Below are 23,887 nucleotides of genomic sequence, written 5' to 3' on the forward strand. Positions count from 1 at the left end.
TTTGTTACCGACGATTTTAGTAGAAAAGTTACAGTGAAACAACTATACCTTGCTTGAAAGAAAATGGCTTTTAACGTTTCTTTGCTCTGTGGTTTGTTAAAATCCTGAAATATAGCTATATTTAAGTTTCGTTTATATTTAATAGCATTGGATTCTCTTGTGCATTTAATCTCATAGGATATACGTTCAAACATCGTATTCAGGAATATAACCTTTTGAAATTTATTTTAAAATATAGATTTATGTTTGTATTCGCAGATATGGTATTCCTTGCAATGCAATTTTTCTTTGTTGTCATAAAAAAGATAGAAATCTATTTTTCCAACAACAGCAACAACTTCCACTAGAAGAAATTTTATTTTTACAGTGGCATTTTCTTTTGACATCGAGTTTTGATATACTTTTGAATTACTAAACAATTACTTATTGAAATACTTATTCTTTGTCATACAAATGCATGCCATATATTTGAAAGCCTGAAGTTATATGTTTTAGAGTCTTGAAATCAAGCAAAAAGTCTTGTAAATAATTCATATTGTCTTATAAAAAATGCTCATAAAATTAATAACATTTTCGGACAGTTAAATTACGATGGCTATAATGTTAAAGTTTCAGACAAAAAAATTTAAAGAAAAAAAAAATTAACTATAAAAAAAACAAATAAGCATTTCATTTTGTATTCTTAATTTATACAGCGTAGAAATTATAAAAATTACGAAATAAAAATTTTAAAGAAATATTTTATGAATAAATTAATTAAGAAGAATTTATTGTACTACTTATGAATAGCTAAAAATTCTCGTATGATATTTATTCTGATTTAATTACATCTGCCATTTTTATTCCTTTCATCATGTTTCTTATTAGTCTGCACTGACTTCCAGATAAGTGATACGAATCAATTTATCATAATCTTTTATTTATTATCGGTATATCAATTTATAATCGATCAAGCTCAATCTTGCCCTCCCAACTCGTTTAATAAATAAAGTCATAATATGTTAAACATTTTCAAGAAAAGAATTTCATGATTAGTAGAACGCCATCTATAAATGAATTTGAGAAAGAATTGCATTCAATATTTCATAATATTTAATAATAATAAATTGAATATTAAATTTCAAAAATAAATATATGTAAAACATCCTACTTTTAAGTATTTTCATAAAAATTTGATAGTATTTCAACAGAGTTGTTTTTATTAATTATTAATACACCTGTGTCTTTCATAAAAACTATCTTATATGAGAATTTATTCCTTTGGAAATGGGTTGGTGATATCGAAAAGAAATGGTTAGATAGAAAGACCATGGGTCATTGTAGATTATCGACTATAGGAATGGATTTTAAAATGGGACCAAAGTAAACAAAATACCAGAAAACAGTTCAACTTCAAAACATTTCAGTTTAGATTCTAAATTACCATTATTTTTTATTTCTAATCAAAATACTTCTGCTGAGAATTTACAATAAGAAGCTTAGTCTGTTTTTTACAAAATATTTCAGATCATCTATATATCTCATATGATCAACTGTAGATTAAAAATTCGATTCTCATTAGTTCAAAATTTATATTGTAGAAAAAAAAAAATCAGAATAATTTGAAATTTGCGATAGCCGACTTTTTTTTGACAATATTACTTTCAATTGATGAAATTAGGCAGTACAAAATAATTAGTAGCATTGTTAAATATACCTATATATAAGATACCCACCTCCCACCCCATTCCCTAATAATATATAAAAAAAGGAACATGATAACATTTGCTTTAGTATGTTTTCCTAAACTTAAGGCATCTTGAAAAAATAAATGTACAATATATAAAGATATTTCCATAAAAATAGAAATATACAATGAGCTAAACTTTCATATTTTTACCAACTGATATAGTGAAAAATACAGAGAAGTCACGCTTTATTAGAATTTCTTCCGATTCACACTCGGGCAACCGATTTCCAAGAACCCAGAAAAACCACTTTAAAAGACACAAAATATTTTTTGTGGTCTCTCAAAGTAGCACGCAGTTTGTTTTCTGATTTACTGGATGAGACGGAATAAATTTACACCATTTGGTCATGCTAACATAGCGGATAAAAAGAAAAAACAGTTGCCATATTTCTCTTTTTTCGCTACTACTTATACAGGCCGTTTTCGGAGAATTTTGTCTAGAAGTGAGAAAACATGGAAAAATAAATGTATGTGACAAAATTGTTTTTTATTCAATTTTATGAAATGGAATACTCGCTCAAAGGTGTAGGTTATAGACGGTTAAAGGAATTTTTTTTTCCTCCCTCAAAATTCTATTACACTTTGATTTGCAAGATTTAGACAAATCATCGAAATAATTTTTGATTGGAAATTATTAATGATGTAATCGAATAAGATAATTTGATCATGCATTTAGATATGCCAGATTTATAAAAATCCATCTGATGAATTTTTGATTGCAAACTATTAATGATGTCATCGAATAAATTCATTTAATCATACATTTAGATATGCCAGATTTATAAAAATCCATCGGATGAATTTTTGATTGCAAACTATTAATGATGTCATCGAATAAATTCATTTAATCATACATTTAGATATGCCAGATTTATAAAAATCCATCGGATGAATTTTTGATTGCAAACTATTAATGATGTCATCGAATAAATTCATTTAATCATACATTTAGATATGCCAGATTTATACAAATCATCGGATGATATTTTGACCGCAAATTATAAATGATGTCATCGAATCAGTTCATTTGATCACGATGCAGCTGTTCTAATTAATGATGACACTTTTACGTCTATTGTATCCAGATTACTTATACAATAATTATTTTGCAGAAATGGTATTAGTAAAGAAGATGGAATTTTTAGATTCTGCATGCCTGTCATTTAAATTAAAGGATGCAGAATTAAAAAAAAATCAATTTTAATTACATTTAGTAATTAAGTGTAATTGAAATCGAAAAAAGTATTACACTTAAATTTACTTATTTTTCCAAATTTTAATAGAAAACACTTAGAATACAATTTTTACAGCAGCATTGAAATTATAAGAGTTGAAGATTTTGTAAACCAAAAAGGCTTTTTTTTTATTGAAATATTTTAAATTCAAATTAAAAAGTATAAAAGCACAGTGTAAAAGTACTTTTTAACAATCTCAAAATAAAACTTTTTTTTAACAAAAGATTCCATAATTTGTTAAGTATTTTATAAACAGTGTATGAAAAGCAGCTTAAAATAAATAAAAAATAAATAAAATTAAATAAACTATTTAAAATACTTAATATTAGGTGCATTTTACCGCTTTTTATTGTATTAGCTGCCTTTTAATAATGTTAGTAAAAATTGAAAGCAAATGATAAAAAATTAATAAAATATTCTTATTCGAGAATATTAGATATATAAGGCTTATCTATCAATGCATAGAATACAGAAGAAAAACCATGCCTAGAATTTTAAAGATGGTAAAAAGAAGTACTGAAGCCATTTTAGAGAATATTTTTAAATTATTTCAATTAAAATTATTCATTGCGATTGTTCCAAATCTGATTTAAAGCTGTATATGCTATGCTCTAGCAGAGTATTATTTTTTTCGCAGAGTATTCTAGCAAAGAGTTATTAGCAGAGTTTATAAGTACTGAACTTACCCTTAACAACTACCTGAGGTATAGCATAAGTTGGGTTTTCGCGTGAAATCTGTAAATCTGCTACATTGTGCCTCTGAGAGGCTAATTCAACAGCATCTGATGAGTCCCCATGGCGAAAAGGAAGATTTCCTGCAGTTTAATAGGGGAATCAATCAATCAGTAGCAAATTCATTTACAGTAGGTTCATAGTTTGCTTCATCACAGGGTTTTATGATAGTTGTCTTTAATATCCATGCAGTACAACCTGTCGCACAATATTGTTCAATATTGTTTATATGACATTAAACAATGTCATACAATATTGCACAATATTGCGAATATAATCAATGTCATACAATATTGCGAATATAATCAATGTCATACAATATTGCGAATATAATCAATGTCATACAATATTGCGAATATAATCAATGTCATACAATATTGCGAATATAATCAATGTCATACAATATTGTACAATATTGCGAATATAATCAATGTCATACAATATTGTACAATATTGCGAATATAATCAATGTCATACAATATTGTACACTATTTGTATTCTACAAGGGTATAACATTTATGAATGGCTTAGACCTAGGAGAGAATTTGTGAATTGAATTCAAGAAGCGAGATTTTTTGTACTTCAATCTTTCATCATATCGTTTAAATTATTTGATATTATATTAACATAGGTTAAATATTAAGATGTATTACTAACATTTGGGAAATTCCATCAAAACAAGGTTTAGAAAGATAATGCAAAATCAAAGCAAATTAATATTTGCTTTCGGTATTAAATATATGCAGTAATGAGTAGAACTTGCATAAAATTTACTTGCATTTGTAGTAATAAATATTCTATAAAAGAAAATTTACTGAATAGGATGAGTTTTAAAGTACAATAAATGATGTTATATTTATAGAATAAAGAGCAGATAAAAAATGCTATTTTATTTTAAAGTCGCTTAAGAAACAAATTAGAATATTTTAAAAGCATTAACAACTGCATTTTTTGTGCAACATAATGTTTTAGTATTTCCAACATTTTAGTAGGAGTTATTTTAAGCACACAAAATACACACATTACAAAAAAAGTAACGCTTCTTTAAATACAAAACATTTAAATCGGGTACATAGCATTTGCTTCAATGTCATTTGGAATTAATATTTATTTAGTACAAGATTGCAACATTTCTTGCTTTTAAAAAAACAAAGTAATGTAACATTTCTTTAGTAAAGATCGGAATGATACAATTGCAGATGACCATTTCAAATCTAATAAAATATTTTAATGTGCATAGTTTTCTATGAAAAAAGTTAATCTCACTATTTCAAAAATTAGATTGAGTTTCTGTATACTAACAAAAGACAAATGAGCAATTTTTATTCATTCAATTGCAGAACAAAAAAGCTGTCTCTGAACTAGAAAGGAAAAAGTTTCTTAGTCCTATCCATCCATTCATTCTTTCAGACTTTTAAACAATACTTTATGCAAAGAAGCCCGTTGAACCTTATTACTTACTGTTATTTTCAATTAAGAAATAGAAATTAGCCGTGAAACTTCTATTCCAGTAATGATGTTTCTCCTTTCATATAATTGAAAGAATTAAATTTGTGACTGTTCTTACGAGGAGTTTCCCATTTCCTTCGTGCTTCGTTATGATCAATATATAAAGATAACTTATGAGAAGTCGTAAATTATAAGTTTCTAGAATTAGATTAATCATAAATCATTATTAAATCCAATCTTTCCTGCTTCTGAAACTTGCTATTAGCATAAGGGTAACATCCTCTATAATTTAGAAAGATTTTAGTGATCAAAATTCAAAATAGTTTTCTTTTTATTTGAATTGCATTTGTTAGTTAAATATGCTGGTACCTGGCGTTCTCAGTAACTATGTGTGTAATTTTAATATTAAAGTTCGTGATTTATTCGAAAGTTTCTTGGTGATTAAAAACATTCAATTAAAAAAAAGTCAGTGTTACATTTAATTAAAATATTTCGAACGTGAAAGTGTTATATACTATATATTTATTTATTAAAGCTAATTTTCAAATTTAATATGCGAATTTATAATTACTTATTGAAATTTTTAAACATATTATACATTAAAATTAATATTTAAAATCTATATTGCCATATTTAGTACAAAAATTCTTTTTTTTCCACCCTTTAGACCAATATTTTCTATTTCTCCTTACAGACTCAATTTCTTTCAGTCGAATTTTTCTCATTTATTCAATTTTTATAATAGTCCTTTCATTTTCGAATAAATCCAACTTTACTGCATAAATTTGTTATATTGTCACGAAAGCTAAATTATACAAAATTAACTTCTATTACTTTTTCTGATATTAGCCGAAGTCCAAATTAAATAAAAATTCCTCCTTGCAAACTGAAAGGCAAAAGGTAGATTTCTTCTCATCTAAGTTAGGGTTTGTAAATAACTTTTTAGCCCCTAACAATGCAGGTGAACTTTAAAAAATTTTAAGCACAAAAAACGAAAAACATTCAATACAAAAGTTATTCGTCTTAATAAGGCGCAAATTTGGCTAATTCTATCCGTATAAATTAATTTCTATCTATATATATTCTATACTATGGAAGTTATAGCAATATGAAAATTTCATCCCGCTACCATTTCCACCCCCTTTGAGCTAAATGGCCTATTTACGAACTCGTCCGCGATTTTTTACATTTCTAACAACATAAAGCAAAATTACTCTAGTTATACTGTTCACAAGATAATATGGGCAAAGCGCATATAATAACATGGCAAAGCGCATATATAAAATGGATAATAATACTCAATAACATAGGGCAATAATATGTAATAATGAGCAATAACATGGGCAAAGCGCATACATAAAACTTTAATCAAAGAGTGATTTTGGGTTCTAGGGACCATGATTGGTGAAGAACTGAAGCACTTTTTCTTGAAATAAAAATAATAATGCAATAGGTAGTCTTCTTATAGGAATCTACTTAAAAAGAGTTCCATTAAATTAAAAAAAAATTGAAAGTCCATAGAAAAATGAACACTTACATTTCTTCTAACTTATATACATACATCAGTTGCGGACAAAATCGGAACCTGAGGTTGGTGACCGATTCAGAACAATGAGGAAACGCCAGGTGATAAATAAGGATGAAACGCGTCGGGAATCGAGAAGCTGGAGCACACGCAAAATTGAACCGTCTGGTTCAGTCGGCGGCGCGAATTTATTGGAAGGGGCATTAATAGGTTAGGATGCAGTCTGATTAATAGGTTTTGTGGAAGTCGCAGGAAAGGTTATCGATCTAGTGTTATTTACTGCAACAAGTGCTGTCAAAGTATCCACGTCTGGTGAACTGTTCCTGAGATTTCAATTTGCAGACTTCCGCGCGGAAGTGAGTTGCTTACATTGATTGGGATTTTAAGTTCGATTTGCTGAACATTGATTGCGCGATCGGTGAAAGCATTTGGATTTGATTTATAAATCAGCAATAAATCTCTGCAAATAATGAAGATGATAAAGTATATGCGTGTGTGTTGCTTTATTCACAATTATTTACTAATATCATGCAGGCCTTACCAAAGGCACACAATTTTATGCAGGGGGATTCCCGCTCGCTGAAATTACATCTGTATGCCACTGTTTCTGAACACGATGATTGGAAGGCGCTTTAGATAAAAATTTGAGCGAAATCCATTAAAAAATCCGTCTGTCCGTCCGAATGCAAGTAGACACATGAAGACAAAACGTTATAAGCGAAAAAGATAAAGTTTGGTACACATTTTTAGCATCTAAAGCATATATTCATGACCAGTTTGTCATCAAATCCGTCAGTATGGTGATCGTCTGTCAGTCTGTACAATCCAGTGCAAGAAATCGTGACCACTCAAAAATGCAATAACTTGGTTAACCCTTTCTAGGCCGTGGAAAGTACGCTTCCCACCAAATTTATCAATCTTTGTATGAAATTATGAAGTTTGGAATAAGTTATGACACATTTTTTTTTAGAAAGACAGAAACTTAGATGCTTCAGTTCTTTATCTCATACAAAATGATGTCTTGGTTTGTCACTTAATTATTGATTAACCAAATTAATTAATTAAATTTATCTAATAAGCTAAATGAATCCCTTTTCTTATTCTAATTTCAAGCCTAAAAATATTGTAACATAATACGACTAGAAAAAATGGCCCTTTAAAGGGTTAAATGAAATTTGATGTTATCTTGTAATTAAAATTTTAGTTCCATGTCCAATTTTGATTTTAATAAAGAGGGAAAAAGTATTCTCAGTTTTCCTCTATATTATGAAACACAAAACGCTCAAGATTCACGAGTGGTACAGTAATAAACTTGAAAAAAATCGGAGCACTTAAAGCGTTCACAGCTCTGTCCCTGTATCCATGGACCACTATTTTTATGCGAGGAGGGATGTGGAAACACAAACAAAAAAAATTATTACAAAGTATGCGAGAATATTTAGGGGGGGGGAGGGAGCAATCCCCTTGGTTCTCTGTAATATTAAGATCATTTTGAATTTGAAATCAAAGAAAACATGTTCGAAAATTAATATCTTCATTGCTACATCAAAATTTATCAAAATCTACTCAGCTCATAGAACACTAAATATTAATGCAATGGCTGGAACAATCAAAGTCATGCCATTTTTGACAACATGCGTCAAGCGATCACAATTTGACAGGAGATGAAAGTAGCTTATAAAAACTACTTGCATCAATAATTTGTTTTGACGAATTTGTAAAATGTCTATTGTAATCTTTTCTCAGATTTAGAGTTTGACTCAACAACTGTTTAGCATAGTTGGAATTTTGTAAACAGCTTATGTTACATAAACATGTCCTTAAAATTGTTTTGCAATCGACCGGCAGTTATAGACGATGCAAAAGCAGAAATACACTGTCTTTAAATGGCTTAATCCATTCTTTTAAAAAGAAAACTTGGTTCCTAATATGCAGCGAGTTCCTTTCATTTCAATTTAACGATATTTTTTTAAAAGGTCTATATCGTATTTAAAATTGTACTGCTATGTTATTGATTTAATGCGTATTTTTAATTCCTAGATTGTAGTGAGTCGCTCCCATTCAAATATATATTTTTTTAAATAATAGCTTCTATATGATCGATCATCTGCAAGTATGTTGATTGGATTACAATTTAAACAAATATGAAGAAATGAAGTATTAGAATAAAAATACCAATTAATTTTATTGCCATTTTTTTTTTTACTTTTATTATAAAAAAATGTGAAATTGTGTCATAATGAAACATTACATAGTTTTAAACCTGACTATAAAATTTTTCAAATTTGAAGTTCAAACGATTTAATCCTTTCTCATTCTTTCAGTAAATTCTTAAGAAGTCTTGAAATTATTTCCTACAGAATAATGAAAAACTGAAAGTAGATTAATTTATTAGTTTTCAAAGTTGGGACTTTTAAAACAAGCAGTTGAACACATTATGAGCATTTTATTATAACAATGTATCCACAAATTATCCATAAATAAACAAAAGAAATACCAGTGATTAATTACGCAATTGCATCCAAGCATCAGAAATGGATATTCAAAAAAATTTTAATCTGCGAGGTTATTACTTTGTCCTTCCAGAATGGCGAAACTTCAACCTTGGCATAAAAATGCAGCTTAACTTCCGCACTCTTGTCTCAGTAGTTATAAGCAAGATTCATAATTAATCTTAAGCTTTGTTAACAAGCCTGCTACAAATAATCAAATAATCGACGAAAAACAATGTCTGAGGTTTCGTTCATTGCAGAGAGATTGGCAGACTTACACTTTGTTAAATTATTCTCTAAGCATTTTTTGAGCTATTTTCTTTGACCAATTAGATCGAATATTTGAAATATGTCTATAATTTGTTTCAAACCTACATGATAAATTATATTTATATCATCATTCAAGCTGTCACGAATGGAGTTCTAGCTATTTCGTTCCCATGTTCACGAACAAAAAGATCAATAGACAGTGTATTGATAGATTCGTTCCAATAATTAATACAGATATATTTATGTGTTAAAATTGAATTTTAATTCGTTGGGTTATTGAGTAATTTTTTTTTTTTTTTGTGGATGGATTGATTTATCAGATTAAAATACGTCAGACGGATCGATATATTTCAACCAAAATTCGATACAAAGGGGATGTAAAGACCACATTAAAAAATTCATATATATACTATGTTCAAAAGTTGTTTTCAGTTTAGTTATATTAACTTCTTTTAAATAACACTAGGGCTATTTTGAAACGGACGTAATTTTGAACCGCTATCAAATGACGAGGACGACACCAGAGATGGCACCCGCCCACCTCCAAACTTCCGCACCACCCACCAGAAGGAGGGCATTTTGCCCTGACTAATTTAATGTGCACCAGACCCATCGTTACACGACGGTTCTTCGGTGGAATCCGGGTCTCGAAATTGGAACTTTCCGGCGCCGAAGTTGAGATCGTTCCACCAGGCCATCGTGGCCCTGGTTAGGTTTTCAGAGAAATATAATTTCTAATACGTTTTTGTCGAATTCGGAGCGATGTGAAGTGTTCCATCGAAATCTCAACTTTGCCAGAAATAAAATTTTATCCTTTATAAAAGAAAATAAAAATGGTAATCGTTTATAAAGGATAAAATTCAACACATTCATCTGAATTTTTTTATTGTTGCATTTTTTATATTCCCAGTACGATTTAGTGTTTTTATAACCATTAGTTGTTTTTTTCTGTCTCATGTACGTATTGTACTAAGAGAAAGTATTGTAACCAAAGAGATTCAAATTCAAAATTTTGACGAACTTCCGCGTTTCAGATTTTTTCGAATCCGAAAAACACATTTTTGGAATTATATCTGTTTTTCTATCTGTCTTTGAACGATTAATGAAGAACGCTTTGCACTAGATGGATGAAATTTGTTTTAAGGAGAAATTTATAGATATCTATCAAATTTTGTAAGAAATCCACTAAAGTATATTGTAATTATTCGAATATATTGGAAGTATTGCAGTGTACTCAGACCGTATGTCTGAGTACACTGCAAAATGTAACAAAATAGAAAAAATTTGGTAGCGACTAAAGAATAATCTTCAAATTTTGAATAAAAACCTTCAAATGATTACTCTATCGTTACACGCAAGCGCAGTAACTAAGAAACGCAACAACTTAAATGATTTTTTTTTTTTTTTTTGTTTAATTGAAATTGTAGCTCTCCTTCAAATTTTGGTTAGAATTGTTCGAAAAAAGAAAGCTTTTAGGGTGCATATTTTTATTTTTTTTAACTCTGCCTGTAAAGTATAAAACTCATGTATGGGACACTGAAAATAAAAATATGCGTATTCGCAGAATTTACGATCTGTCCCACGATCCACAATTTTATACAGAATGATAACTTTATTAGAGAACATACGAGAAAGTTTCGGGGAGACCACTCCCGTTAGATTCTCTACGGTGCCCATACATATTTAAATTATAACTAATTGGTTGTTAGGATTAAATTGCTCATGCCCCATGGATGCATTAAAAAGTGGTCAAGAAATTAAGTTATCTGCTACGCTTTCAGCACTCACGTGCTGTTGATGACGATCTAACGCTTCATCATTTAAATATCCCTTTCACCTCAACTGCCCCCAAAATAAACCTCCGAGTTAACAATCCATCATTTCCTTTTCACCTGCCTCATCTGCAGAAGAGATGGATCCAAAAGACATCTTTTCGGAGACGAAAAAAATGGAACAAAAGACGGTCGGAGTTGGAGACTCCAACCCCCCTCCCTCTTTCGACTTGATAATGGAACCGATGTCATTTGGAAGAGGGGAGGGGAAAGTATGCCGCTCAAAAGAGCTGTGTAAAAAGGATGGAAAATGATGGTGTCCGTAAAGAATTAATGAGGTCCTTCAAGTGAGGAGGTGGAAAGGCTTGCATCTTCATTTTTTTTTTTTTTTTTTTTGAAAAAGAAAAAAATTTTTCTTTCACAATTTTTTCTTTTGGAGAATGGAATATGCCTCATCTGCGTTCTGCTATGGAAATGGCAGCGAAAGGGCAATAAATGATTTCCGGAATTAGGAGTGTCAGCAAGAAAAGTGAAGCCTGCCTTAAAAGTGGGGCAGCAATTTTTCATCAACATACAAGAGCTGACTTATGCTAACAACATTCTGCATTAAAAATAGGGAAACGTAAATAAATAAACCTAAAAATATTTCTTAACCAATCCTTATTATTTTTTCACTCCACTACAACATTGTATGAATCAGAATGTTATTAAATGTCCTTTAACATCTATCCACCATTTTAAAACCTTGTATAGAAGAAACCTCAGGGGACCAAAAAAATATCATCAATATTTCTAAATACTAGCAAAACTTGAATTTCTAAATTAAAAGAATTCTTCTCGTAAAAACTCTTCTAATATAATGATAAGGGTCTTCATAGTAATAATTTATCTGCTCATTCATCTAGTGACAATAAATCTTCACGCGTTAAATTCTCAAACAAATGTACAATCTTCTTACTTTCAGAAAGCATATTAAAAAAAAAAAAAAAAAAAAAAACTACGAAGGAAGAAAAACGAAACTTTATAGAATACCCAACTCCATAACCAATTCAAGGGAAAATATTGTAGCCATTAATGTCTAACGTTTCCCCATCTAGACGACTGCAGCAAAATTTTGCATAGCTATACCAGAAAGGCTACAAAAAAAGACCATTAGCCAAATCAATAATATGCTTCAGTTTGTCTGGAACAATGAAATTAGAAAAGACATTTACCATTTAAATCTCAACGAATTTCATAAGAAATTGTTCACATGATTTTTTTTGAAAAATCAGACAAAGCAATAACATGTCAATAAAGGAAATTGAAACATACAACCTCAAGCTCCCCAAGGGCTTAAAGAGACCTTCCCAACATATATACGATAAAAACATTTCAACAGCTTTAACCACCACCCCAGTGTGATTTTGAAAGAAATGTTTCTGATAAAAATCTTACGCAAAATTTATCTTATTTTTTTCTTCCTTAATTCCATTTCATAAATAAAATTAATGAAAATTGAAATTTTTATATGCAACCATTTGCTAAGTAATTTCACTGCCAAATAATTACCGCATTCAAAGCCAATATCAGGAGGTTAAGAACCTTCAGTTGAAGAACTCCACTCACCCTCCCGCAAACCGGAAGTCTACCAATCTAAAATAGTCCTAGATTTATGCATATTTTTTCTCATTAAAAAAAACAGTTTGAATCGCATTTATCATGTTTTCAGGCGTCTTCATTTTGCATCAAATATGTAGAGTATTTTTAATATGTTCGCAATCACGGTTTACGGCTGTCATTCGGTTAATCTAATTAAATACATACTTCTTTGCTATCTATTGATAGCAGTAGAAAAGGAGGCATCTCATTAGTTGGTATGAAATAATTATAGATAGTAAGTTTGAAATACAAGCGAATAACACGGTAGCTTATGTGCTAGTCGTCAGTTATTATAGTTATATATAGTGAAAAATAATTACGTACATATTTTAAAAGAATCTGAAAACAAAATTTATTTTCATCTAATTTAAAAAAAACACAGCTTCATGGCTTTAAAATTAGGAATCTTGTTCGAGGAGAAAAGGCACGAAAATATATTTTGAAGCATTGATAAGAAATTGACATTTTTCCAGCTAGTAAATTGTAACATAATATTACATTACAAGATTTACTGCATGTGCACAACAGAAAAGGAAATATTATTCCACAAAGAAATTAAATCAACAATTAGAAATGCACTGATATAATTATAACTGTAATCTTTATTAGTGCTATCGTAGGAAGAAGAAAAAAAACTTTCAAACATGAAATATTTCACTTCAAATTCCGAATTCCATTTCCAGTTTCCTTTTATGGAATACTTTCTAAACATCAAAGGATACAATGGCACGGTTACAGTGGAAGCAGTTTCTCCCGAAACAGAAGCTGGACATCAATTATTCAGAAGAGCAGCTGCCCCTTCAAAGGGCGATTTAATGAGCAGTGCATGGGCAAATCATTCACCGGGCCCACTGGGATTGTCATTTGGGTGATTGTCGGGATTTGCAGACAACAGGTTGGTGCATGGGCACACAATGGATTATGTAATTATTGCCGGCAGGAACAGTGTTAATTGAGGGCATGCAGAGGTCGCTTTAGTGGTGGAGATATTTCTCTGGAGTATGTTATTGTGATACAATTACAGAATCACTGAATTTAATTATTATCAATTCATCTGTGTAGGACTGATTATAAACATAATTAGCACTAAGCTATAAATAGCTCAATTGGACAAATGCACTGAAATCGCTAGAAGATATCCAAAAGGAATGAAAGGATTGCAAAATGCTTTTAGAATGCAGTTTTAAACTTCCAAATTTTGCCAAATTTATACGATATATATTTTTCCGCATTCTTTACACATTCATAATCATATTTCGTATAAGACATGAAAATCCTAGATCTTTTCAGTATGATTCTGTGATAAAATATTTGCATTCATTTGAATCGGATCTAATCAAATAAGAATCAAGTTTTCACTTGAATAATAAGAAAAATTAGGAAAACATGACAGATTTTTAAGAAATGTACGCTAGATCGAAATCTGTAAAGTTTATCACAGAAAAATCTGAAAATTATTACAAGGTTTACACAATGAAGAAGATTACCATTCCTTTCCTTTGTTTTGTTTTTCTTAATCTATATGAATTATTACATAATATGTAATAATTCATATAGATATTATGTAATACAAGGAGACTTGTATTACATAAATAATAATATTACCACATATATATATATATATATATATATATATATATATATATATATATATATATATATATATATATATATATATATTAGTACATTGAAACTGATTACCATTCCTTTTTTTTAGTTTTGTTAATCCATCTGTGAATCATTACACAAGTAATTTTTCTTAATTCAAGCTAAATAAAGTGGGGAAATATTAGATTAAGATTCTTGAAAGGCAAGCTGTTATACTTCTGTAAATATCATGATCCAATTAAAAACTTAATTCTAGCTCATTTTTAAATTAAAAAATATAAGTGGCAAATCTCCATCAGCAGACAGTAAAGCATTAACTTACTGTACATGAATCTGAAACATCTTTATAAATACTAAGTAGGCGAGTGGACGTTAAAATTTTACTTAATTTTGCTTTACTTTTTAAATCTTTGAAAGATTCTACTAAATTAATATGGGAAGAAACATTTTTCCGCTTGTCGGTAAATAAAGAAAAAGCGATTCCCCTTTGGTTTGAATCAAAATACGAAATTTAAAAATTTAAAATGAATGCAAGGAGACTTGTAAACAATTTCAAGTGGGCTACAAATATTTCTATTATCAATTTATGAAAGCTCAGAGGATTAAATTTATTTCGAATGAACGCAACACGGATTATAGGTCAATTATAAGCTGACATACTGTTAAAGATAAGTAAATCTTTTAATAGCATTTCTGTTTTGCCCTAATTTTTTTTTCAGGCTAGGCGAAAAAAAAAATTAATGCTGGAATGGTAGGCGCTGCCTTATAATGAACAATTGTGCAACTTCTCTTTCTCAAATATTAGCTTTCAAATGTTTCCAATAATCTAACAGTATATTTTTAAAAAAACATTTAATCAAATAGCTAGATTTATTATGAATTATGAGAGTTGAAAATAAAAATCTCCGTGATCGAATAAAATGAAGCATTTAGCGGAAGTGGCTAATAAATTCCAATCCATTTCTCCGAATGCTCAATTAAGTCACGTTGAATTCATCTACGAATCTGTTGCAATTTACCCTTTTATCTACAGTTTTTACTGGGAAAATAGTTCCAAGAATTATTATTTTAAGGTTTCGACATCACTGTCATAAAGCAATAAAAGTTTCAAACTCTGATACTATATATATATATATATATATATATATATATATATATATATATATATATATATATATATATATATATATATATATATATATATATATATATATATATATATATCATAATGAATATAATGAAGGAAAAATAAAAATATCACCAGAAACCGGTTCAGTTATATCAACGTCTCGTTTTAAAGCAACACTAGGGATATTTTGGGGCGGACCTCGTCATTTTGAACTGCGATCCGATGATCCGATACTCGAGCTGACAACCTCCCCTCCAAACTTTCACACCACACTAGCGAAAGCATATTTGGCTGGACGGATTTAACATGCAGTTGAACTGCTTACACGCCGATTTTTCGGTGGAATCTGATCTCGAACCTGAAACCCTCCGGTTCTGAAGCCGGGATCTTACCACCAGGCTACCACGGCCTTTAATATCACCAGATAGATTTTATTTTAGAATCATAATTATTATAAACAAGAATAAAAATAACAAAAGCGATTAAAATCAACATATATTATAATTATATATAATTATTATTACAAAAACAAGAAAAAAAAATAGTATTAAAAAAGATCAATACCAATATCGAATATATAGAAAACTTGATTATGTGGGCACTGTTTAATATATCTTTTTTTTACAAAAAAAAAAAAAAAAAAAAAAAAAAAAAAACCCGAAACTATATATTTACACCACTCTTTAGTCAAAATGTTTTAATTCTTAATTGAAAAAAGAATTTTTTTTTATTGGTAAAATTTCTTTATAATGAGGATTGACTAAGTAAATGATGTAGGATTTTAGCAACGGACTAAATATTAAGGCTGAAGACAAGTGACTATATCATTGTAAATGTAATATTTCCGTATACAGTTGAAGTAAATCTTCTTCAAGAATATTAAATTAATTAAGCATTTCATATGCTACAATAGTGAATTGGATTAGATTTTTTTTATATATATACAACATGAAATGAATAGGTAAAATAAAAAAAATTATACAATTCATGATTTCAATATCTTTGAAATCATGAATTGTATAATAACGTAAGAAAATTCATCAGCTAAATTACTAGTATAGGATCACAAAAATAATCATATAAAATTATTTTAGCTGTTTTTATTTTAAATTAAAAATTTTTTTCACTAAAATAGGATTTATTAATGAGTGAAGTGAAACACTGAAGACTAAATCCCATCATAAAATTATCCATAAATATTAGATTGGCTTCCACTCATGAATTTTATAAAGCCAATCCATAAATTCACAAATTAAGATACATATTCGAAAAAAAAAAAAAATTTAAACTTGACAGATTGTTAAAGATTTTTTCTTAAATCTGATAATTTATATTTGAATTTTCTATGAAATAAAAATTTATATTGTTCAGCAAAATCATTAATCTCGCTAATCTGAACAATTCAGTTGCGCTCATCATGCAACAATTGGTTTCTCCGATTCGAAAGTTACAAACCAGACTATAGAAGATTCCGAAACCGAAAGTGCCAGTCGGTTAAATCCGGAACAAAACAAGTAAACCAGGCGTGACACTACTAGCCGCAAACGATTTTTTCTTTCTTGTACGCAGAGCAGTGGATGGAACAAAACTTGCAAGTTTGGTCACGCCCTGGTTGTCAGTTCGCGACCTTCCGAAGGAATTCCTTTTCTCTTTGTGTTCGATTTCGACTCAACTCCACTCGAATGACGCACACGATTTCCGAGTTCTAAAGGAAGTTGAAGGACTTCCATCCCTCCTTTGTCCCACATCCCTTTGTCTCGATGTCGTTTAGTTCAAGAATTTATTCATTTCGAAGGGTCTTGCATTGAATTGAAGACTGACCGCAGTGGAGCATTATAAAGGCTGGTTTGCACAGCTTCCGTTTCGATTAAATACGCGGTTACATTGTGGATTAGAGTTTCGATTCGAATAATTTAATGGTTGTTCTGAAAAAGGCAAATTATACTTGTAATTTAACATGCACATAATGCTTATTGTATTTTAGAAATAGTTAATTTAATGCTAAGAATATATTTCTATGTATCCAGAAGCCGGATTAAACATTTTGTAAGGGCCCTTAAGAAGTGTAACCTTCGAGTTCCCACTTTGCCCTTCTCAGCATTTAAAAGGCTTCGATGGCTTGGGAGTAAAGTCTCGGTTTCGGAATAAGAGGTTTTCAGGTGCGAGACCCTATTCCACCAAAGAACCGTCGTGTAAGCGGGTCTGGTGCACGTTATCCATCGGAGTTGCACGTCTTTCCACTGGTTTAGTGTAAAAGCTTGAAGAGGAGGTGCCAGCTCAAGTGTCGTCCTCGTCATCTGACCACGGTTCAAAATGACGAGGTCCGTCCCAAAATAGTCCTAGTGTTACTTCAAAACGAGGCGTTGATATAATTAAACTATCAGCATTTAAAATCTCATTCTAAATTGGTTTTAATTTAATCCTTATAAAAACAAATTTAATTCAAATTTTATAGTAAATAATAAAACTGAATCTCAGGTCACCTTCAAAAGAGTTGAACGGGATGAAATGCATGAAAATAATTTAAATTTATAAGTAATGCTCGCATGAAAAGAATCTAAATTTAAGTAATTTTAAATTAAACACTGAAACAATTATAAAATTTAACACATAATTCTATAGTGCAGGGTTTGCCGGAATTGTTGAGTTGCGAGTGAATCATCAAATAAACAAACAAAAATAAGACTACATCGTAGCTGAATTTGGAGACATGAAAGAAGGAGATCCTAAGAATAGTGTTATAAAATTTAAACGACTCTTGGATTTAATTTTTTAAAAAATCGGGTATGCAATTATTATGAATGAAACTAAATCATAAAAATTGTTCGTTCTGAAAACAACTGATTAAAATCGCTCGACGTCTCTAAGCAATTTCCTATTTTATCTATGTGAAGATCCGGTTTTGTCTGTGCTAGAGATACAAAATGACTCAAGCACTTTGAAATAAGTTACAGAAATTCTTTAGTATGGTTCAAAATTAATTTAGGACTTTTGTTGATGAATAGTATTTGATTTACGTTATAAGCAGGATAATACGAAATGCTGCGGGATCGCATGCATGCCCCCCCCTTTGTTTATGTAAATAAATCAATTTTATAATATATTTTTTTAGATTGCCCATTATTTATCTTAAAACTATATTCACATGTATTTATTGAGTTTTAAAATACCAGCATAGTTTTTTGACTATATTACTAAGCGTAATCATACAAAGCTTTCACTGTACTGTTGCTATTTACAAAACAATCAAAGAACAGCTTAGTGCTTAACAAGCTGACTTCCATGCCATTTATATTCGAGTGATAGCAAAAGTTATGTAAAATTTGATGTGAAAAGAATACACCTATGGTTAGTTTATATCTCTTTGTTTTAATATGTTGTTTACCGTCTGAATCGCCAGTGAGTCGCATCTAATTAGATATGAATCATAGGTTAATAATTAGATATAAATCACAGGCACTTAATTGAAAAAAGTGAAAATGTAATCATCTAAGGCTCGAATCGCAGGCATGAATCATGGCACAAACGTGCCAATGAATAGAATACCCCTCCTTAAAAAAAAAACCAAAAAAAAAAAAAAAAACCCCAGAAAGTTATTATTTCTCGAAATTGATATTCACATGTTTTGTTAAATATAACATACATTGTTAATGTGTGTTTTGTGTTAAGATTCTGCATGCAGTAATGAATTTGAATACGCATTTTATATGCTTTCCCTTTGAATTGTTAAGCCCTTATAATAAATACAGATTTATCAATTTTGATATCAATAATACATATTCGATTCAATATATCTAGTTTGTTACTTTTTGGAATATTCAGTTCACATGCACATAAAAATACATTTTTTAAAAAATTCTATTCGTTGATGGATTTTTGTTAAAAAGAGTCGATACAAGTTTATAATCAGTATCGAATACAGATCTATATACATATCTTAAAGTAAAGATCACACATCAGATTTAATTGTTTGCGTTGTTGTCTTGTTCAGAGAAATAAAGGTCAACAACTCTAATTACTATACTTCTACTAAGTAAACTTGTAATCCACTCTTTATAATACGAAAGTACATTCTTCCTGCAATTTCATAATGAATATTATTCAAATAAAACAATTAAATCACAATTATCGTAAGGAAAATAACCGCATTTGAAACTAAAATTGTATTTATATTTTATTTAGGACGAGATATCTTAAAAATAAATTCTAACCAACATTTATCTTTGCAACTTGCACATAAGCCACCCACTTCACAGATAAACGTGTAAACTTCCTGTTTGTTTCGATCTTTGGAATCTCCAAGGAATTATATTCATGCCTACTGAATGGAATGATGAGAAAAAGGAAACTTCCCCATTTCTAAGAAAGGAGTCAACATAAGAGATAACATTCATTCGGAAAACCCTTCCATAACCTGTTCGAACAGTATGAAGATGACAGAAATGAGATAAAAAAACCCCACACATTAGAAGAAAGTAGTTGGTGGAGGTAAATGTCTTATAAACAATGTTTCTGGAGGTGGAATGTTTTCTAAAACAGAAGTGGCACAATGTACGGCAGTATTTAATCATATATTATATATTTCTTTTGGTGAATTGGACATTCAAATCATAAATAGGATCACTGACTTCCTTCAATTGGTATCAACTTTGGTTAAAAACTTATCTGGTGAAGTGATTACCTTATAGATTATCTTACAGTGATTATTAATAAAAGAGTGCAGCAGTTGCTGTACTCTATCTTCTCTTTTGGATGGCGATGCCTGATTAGGTACACATCCCACACTGCATCGCGATTGAAAATAATGAGATGAGACAAGACATAAACGCGTGCACATCTATTGTGTTTGTTTTGTGTGAAATATAATCATTAAAAAATCCCGAAAACATGCGTCCTCTTGGGGCCAAATGTGGTGGAATGAAGACCATTACGATCCGTGCAGTGGAAGTGCTATTTATTAGCCAAAAGAGAAGACAGATTAATGCAACTGCTTCAAGATCAATTTTTTTCTTCAACAAACCTCTGAAATGATACTGCCTAAAACATTCATATAAATAACTTCTTAAAGATTCGTAAAGGCATGTATATTATTCAAATGAAATATTGCAACAATAATTTAACTGAAATGTTAAAAGTTTATTTTGTGTTTATGTCGTTAAACCTCATAAAAAGAAAATGAATTATTCTTGTAAAGTCTTTGAATCAAATATATTCTTTCAATAGTTAAGTCAATTCCGATTTAAAAACAGTTTTTTTTTCATAAATATTTTCTTAAAAGTACTACAAAATAACCAACTTTTTTGCTTTTATTTTATTCAAAATGCCCCTTCCGAGCAAAATATACTGTGCTGCCATTTGATTTTCTTTACAATATTCTGGTAGTAATTTTAATGTTACCTTTAGTCTTCTTTAAATAGTTGCAAAGGTAATAACAGCCTCTTTACTTCAGTTAGCCACCGTTGGCAACACAACAGACACAGCATTAACACAATGATTTAATAGAGAAAAATATTTATATAAATTTATCTAAAGGTTTTAAGCATTTTGCCTATTATGCATGAAAACTTTATCATTGTATTAAGAAAAATAGAATGCCATAGTTATTCTCCTTACTAAAGAGTTTTCCTTTAAATAAAATGAAATAGCAGCAAGATTGAAATAATCCAATTTTAAGTTATTTTTGAACTAAAGATATGTTCCGTTTTTTTATCAGTTAATTATATTTGTTCCGTTTTAAAATTACATTGAAAATTTTATCCGGGAAGGATAAAACCTATGAGAATATGCGAGAACATTTCGTAGAGACTATTACCTCTGGTTTTATATGCCAAAAACCTCATGCACAACAAAGTTAATGTGAAAGCCAATTTTAAATCAAATGAGATCGACCATTCAACGCAACATTACCATCCTATTAAATGCCATTTAATTCCCAAGAATACATTGATTATAAAATATTCTAACTGTATCAAGTACCTGAATTTCCAATTTAGTATCGCTTCCACGGCAAAATTTTGAAGTAATATTTTTCAGGAAAGGTTAAGACTTAGGATAAGCCAGCATCAAAGAGGATTTCACTTCACTGCAATAAAGAAAAATCCAAAATCGTCTTATGTGACCGACCTTTCTCCGCTACGCAGAGAGATTTTATCCGTTTCTTGAACGTCAGCTGTTCTGCTTTAAAAGACGAAGTCGGCATTTCGGTCTTGATGCGCATTTATGTGATCATCGGAAATCTTTAAATGCTCACTTAAAAGCGATGTGTAGAACGTGATCGAAAAGTGAGGCGAACTTTTAAAGTGACATTCGTTTCGCGAATCCTATTTTAATGGGACGAGAAGTCTTGAGAGGATTTTGCAATTCAGTAATTAAATGTAAATCTGTTATACGCCTATTGCCTAGGAGATTTATTTAATAAAACTTCGGATGCTCAATTAAAAAGATTAAATTCAAGTTTAAACGGAAGACACAGAATGGAACACCGATGATCTAATGGTTTAAGATGAAGTAAGTTTGTGGTACGTAAAATGGAAGAAAAGTGCTATTCATTTGTTTTGCTGTTCTGTAGCAAAAAATAATTCAAAAACTGATTTAACTATTTATCATTTAACTGAAATCGGGAGAGGGGGGGGGCTGCAGGTTTGTTATTTTACAATATACGAAGAAAATAGAGAAAATATTGCAATCGTCAAAAAATTTGCAATCGAGATTTTGATGAATCCACGTTTTATATCTTCCCAATTTCGAAAAACAGATTTTTGGCATTAGGTTTGTCTGTGACAAAAATACTCGTACTTTGAGCTGCACGGATGAAATTTGGTATGTGGCCGTTACACCAAATTTGTAGATTTCTATCAAATTTTGAGCAAATATATTCGAATAGCTGACATTCTTTGAATAGAAGTCAACACGATAATTACATAACGAAAAGAAGTATATGTATAAAATTCGGTATACAGCTTCAATGTCCATACTGTAGACACACATCAAATTCTGAGCCAAATCCAACAAGGAGTTGACCATCTGTCGGTCTGGGCTTTCAGAAACGTGTGAACACAATAATTCAAAAATACATTGACTTAAATATATCAAATTTGGTATGCGATTTTGTGACCAAAGTGCAGTTTTGTATCAGTTTTTATTTCAATCGGTTGGGAAAAGCGGTTCTAAAGCACAAATTCGTGTTTCGGGGTTCTATTAACCACATGTCAAGAGTTAATCGCAAAAAAACATAGGTTCAATAAAAATGTTAAATTCAAGCCAAAAAGTATTTCGCAACTATTGTAAGTCAATGACATTCAAAGTGTTTTCTGATGTGACACTGTTATTAGAGAATATGCGCTAGTTTTTTTTCCCCTCTATTCAAATTCAAAATGCCAATACATTTTCCGGAAAGTCTTCCAATGCAACTTACCTCTACATATTGGAGGCATGTCAGACTTCTACTATTGGCGATTTCTAGATGATCCAAAATTTCTTTTAACACAAAAAGATGCTACATTCCACCTCTCCCCTTTTATGAATTTTTCACAAACGTATTAAACAAGAAATGCTAGACCAATCACAATGTTCACACTATTGGAGTTACCATACTAAACTGACAAGATTGATCAATGTTAAAGACGGCGCATCAATTTTTTTTAAACATGAAGGGCTTTTGCCCTAAAATTCGATAAACAGTACGACCCCTTTTTGTTTTCATTTATTTATAGCTGAAATAAATAGTGTTAATATTTAGATAAAGTAATACATAAAAGCTAAAGCGAGTTCCCGATAAGCTAACTTACATAATCATTAAATGACGGATTATTTTAAATTGTTTTTAAAATAATTTGACTTCACATTTTTTTTTTTTTGAAAAATATACGATTAAAAACCATATTAAGAATGGCTTAACGACAGAAAAATCATTTTATTTTAAGTATTGTTTATGGCTAGACACATCTTGTCAATTAATAACAGTCGGCTGTGTTTTTGTTTTTTTTTGAGAAAAATAATTGAAGAGTGACACGTATAGATTTAAATGCTTTATTTTTCAAGGAACCAATTTGAATTGACATTACAGGATAAAGTATGGGTATTTTTGATCGCGCAAACAGAAAAGTGACATGCAATTATAAGAAACATCAGTTCATGTATTTATTTTCTATTGTATGCACATGTTACAAAATGATTTAATAACATTTTCAGTATGTATCATATTTTCAACAATAAACATTAGAGCCTCAATTCTATTCTCATAACATTTTAGAAGTGGGCACGATGCTTAAAGACAACTTGGTATTTAAGAGTTAAGTAATCTTTC

At 29.9% G+C, this 23,887-nt stretch overlaps 1 protein-coding gene across 1 annotated transcript in view; it reads right to left on the minus strand.

The window, feature by feature from the left end:
• Positions 1-23,015, minus strand: part of LOC129975560 (mucin-2-like) — a 108,366-nt gene extending 85,351 nt beyond the window's left edge. The window contains exons 1-2 of the mRNA XM_056088622.1: positions 22,997-23,015; positions 3,651-3,779 (exon numbers count right to left, since the gene is read on the minus strand). Of these exons, the coding sequence (XP_055944597.1) occupies positions 3,651-3,779; positions 22,997-23,015 (148 nt within the window). The remainder of the gene's footprint in view (positions 1-3,650; positions 3,780-22,996) is intronic.
• Positions 23,016-23,887: the final 872 nt, after the last annotated feature.

Source organism: Argiope bruennichi, chromosome 7 (genome assembly GCF_947563725.1).
Source record: "Argiope bruennichi chromosome 7, qqArgBrue1.1, whole genome shotgun sequence".
NCBI classification, from domain to species: Eukaryota; Metazoa; Arthropoda; class Arachnida; order Araneae; family Araneidae; genus Argiope; species Argiope bruennichi.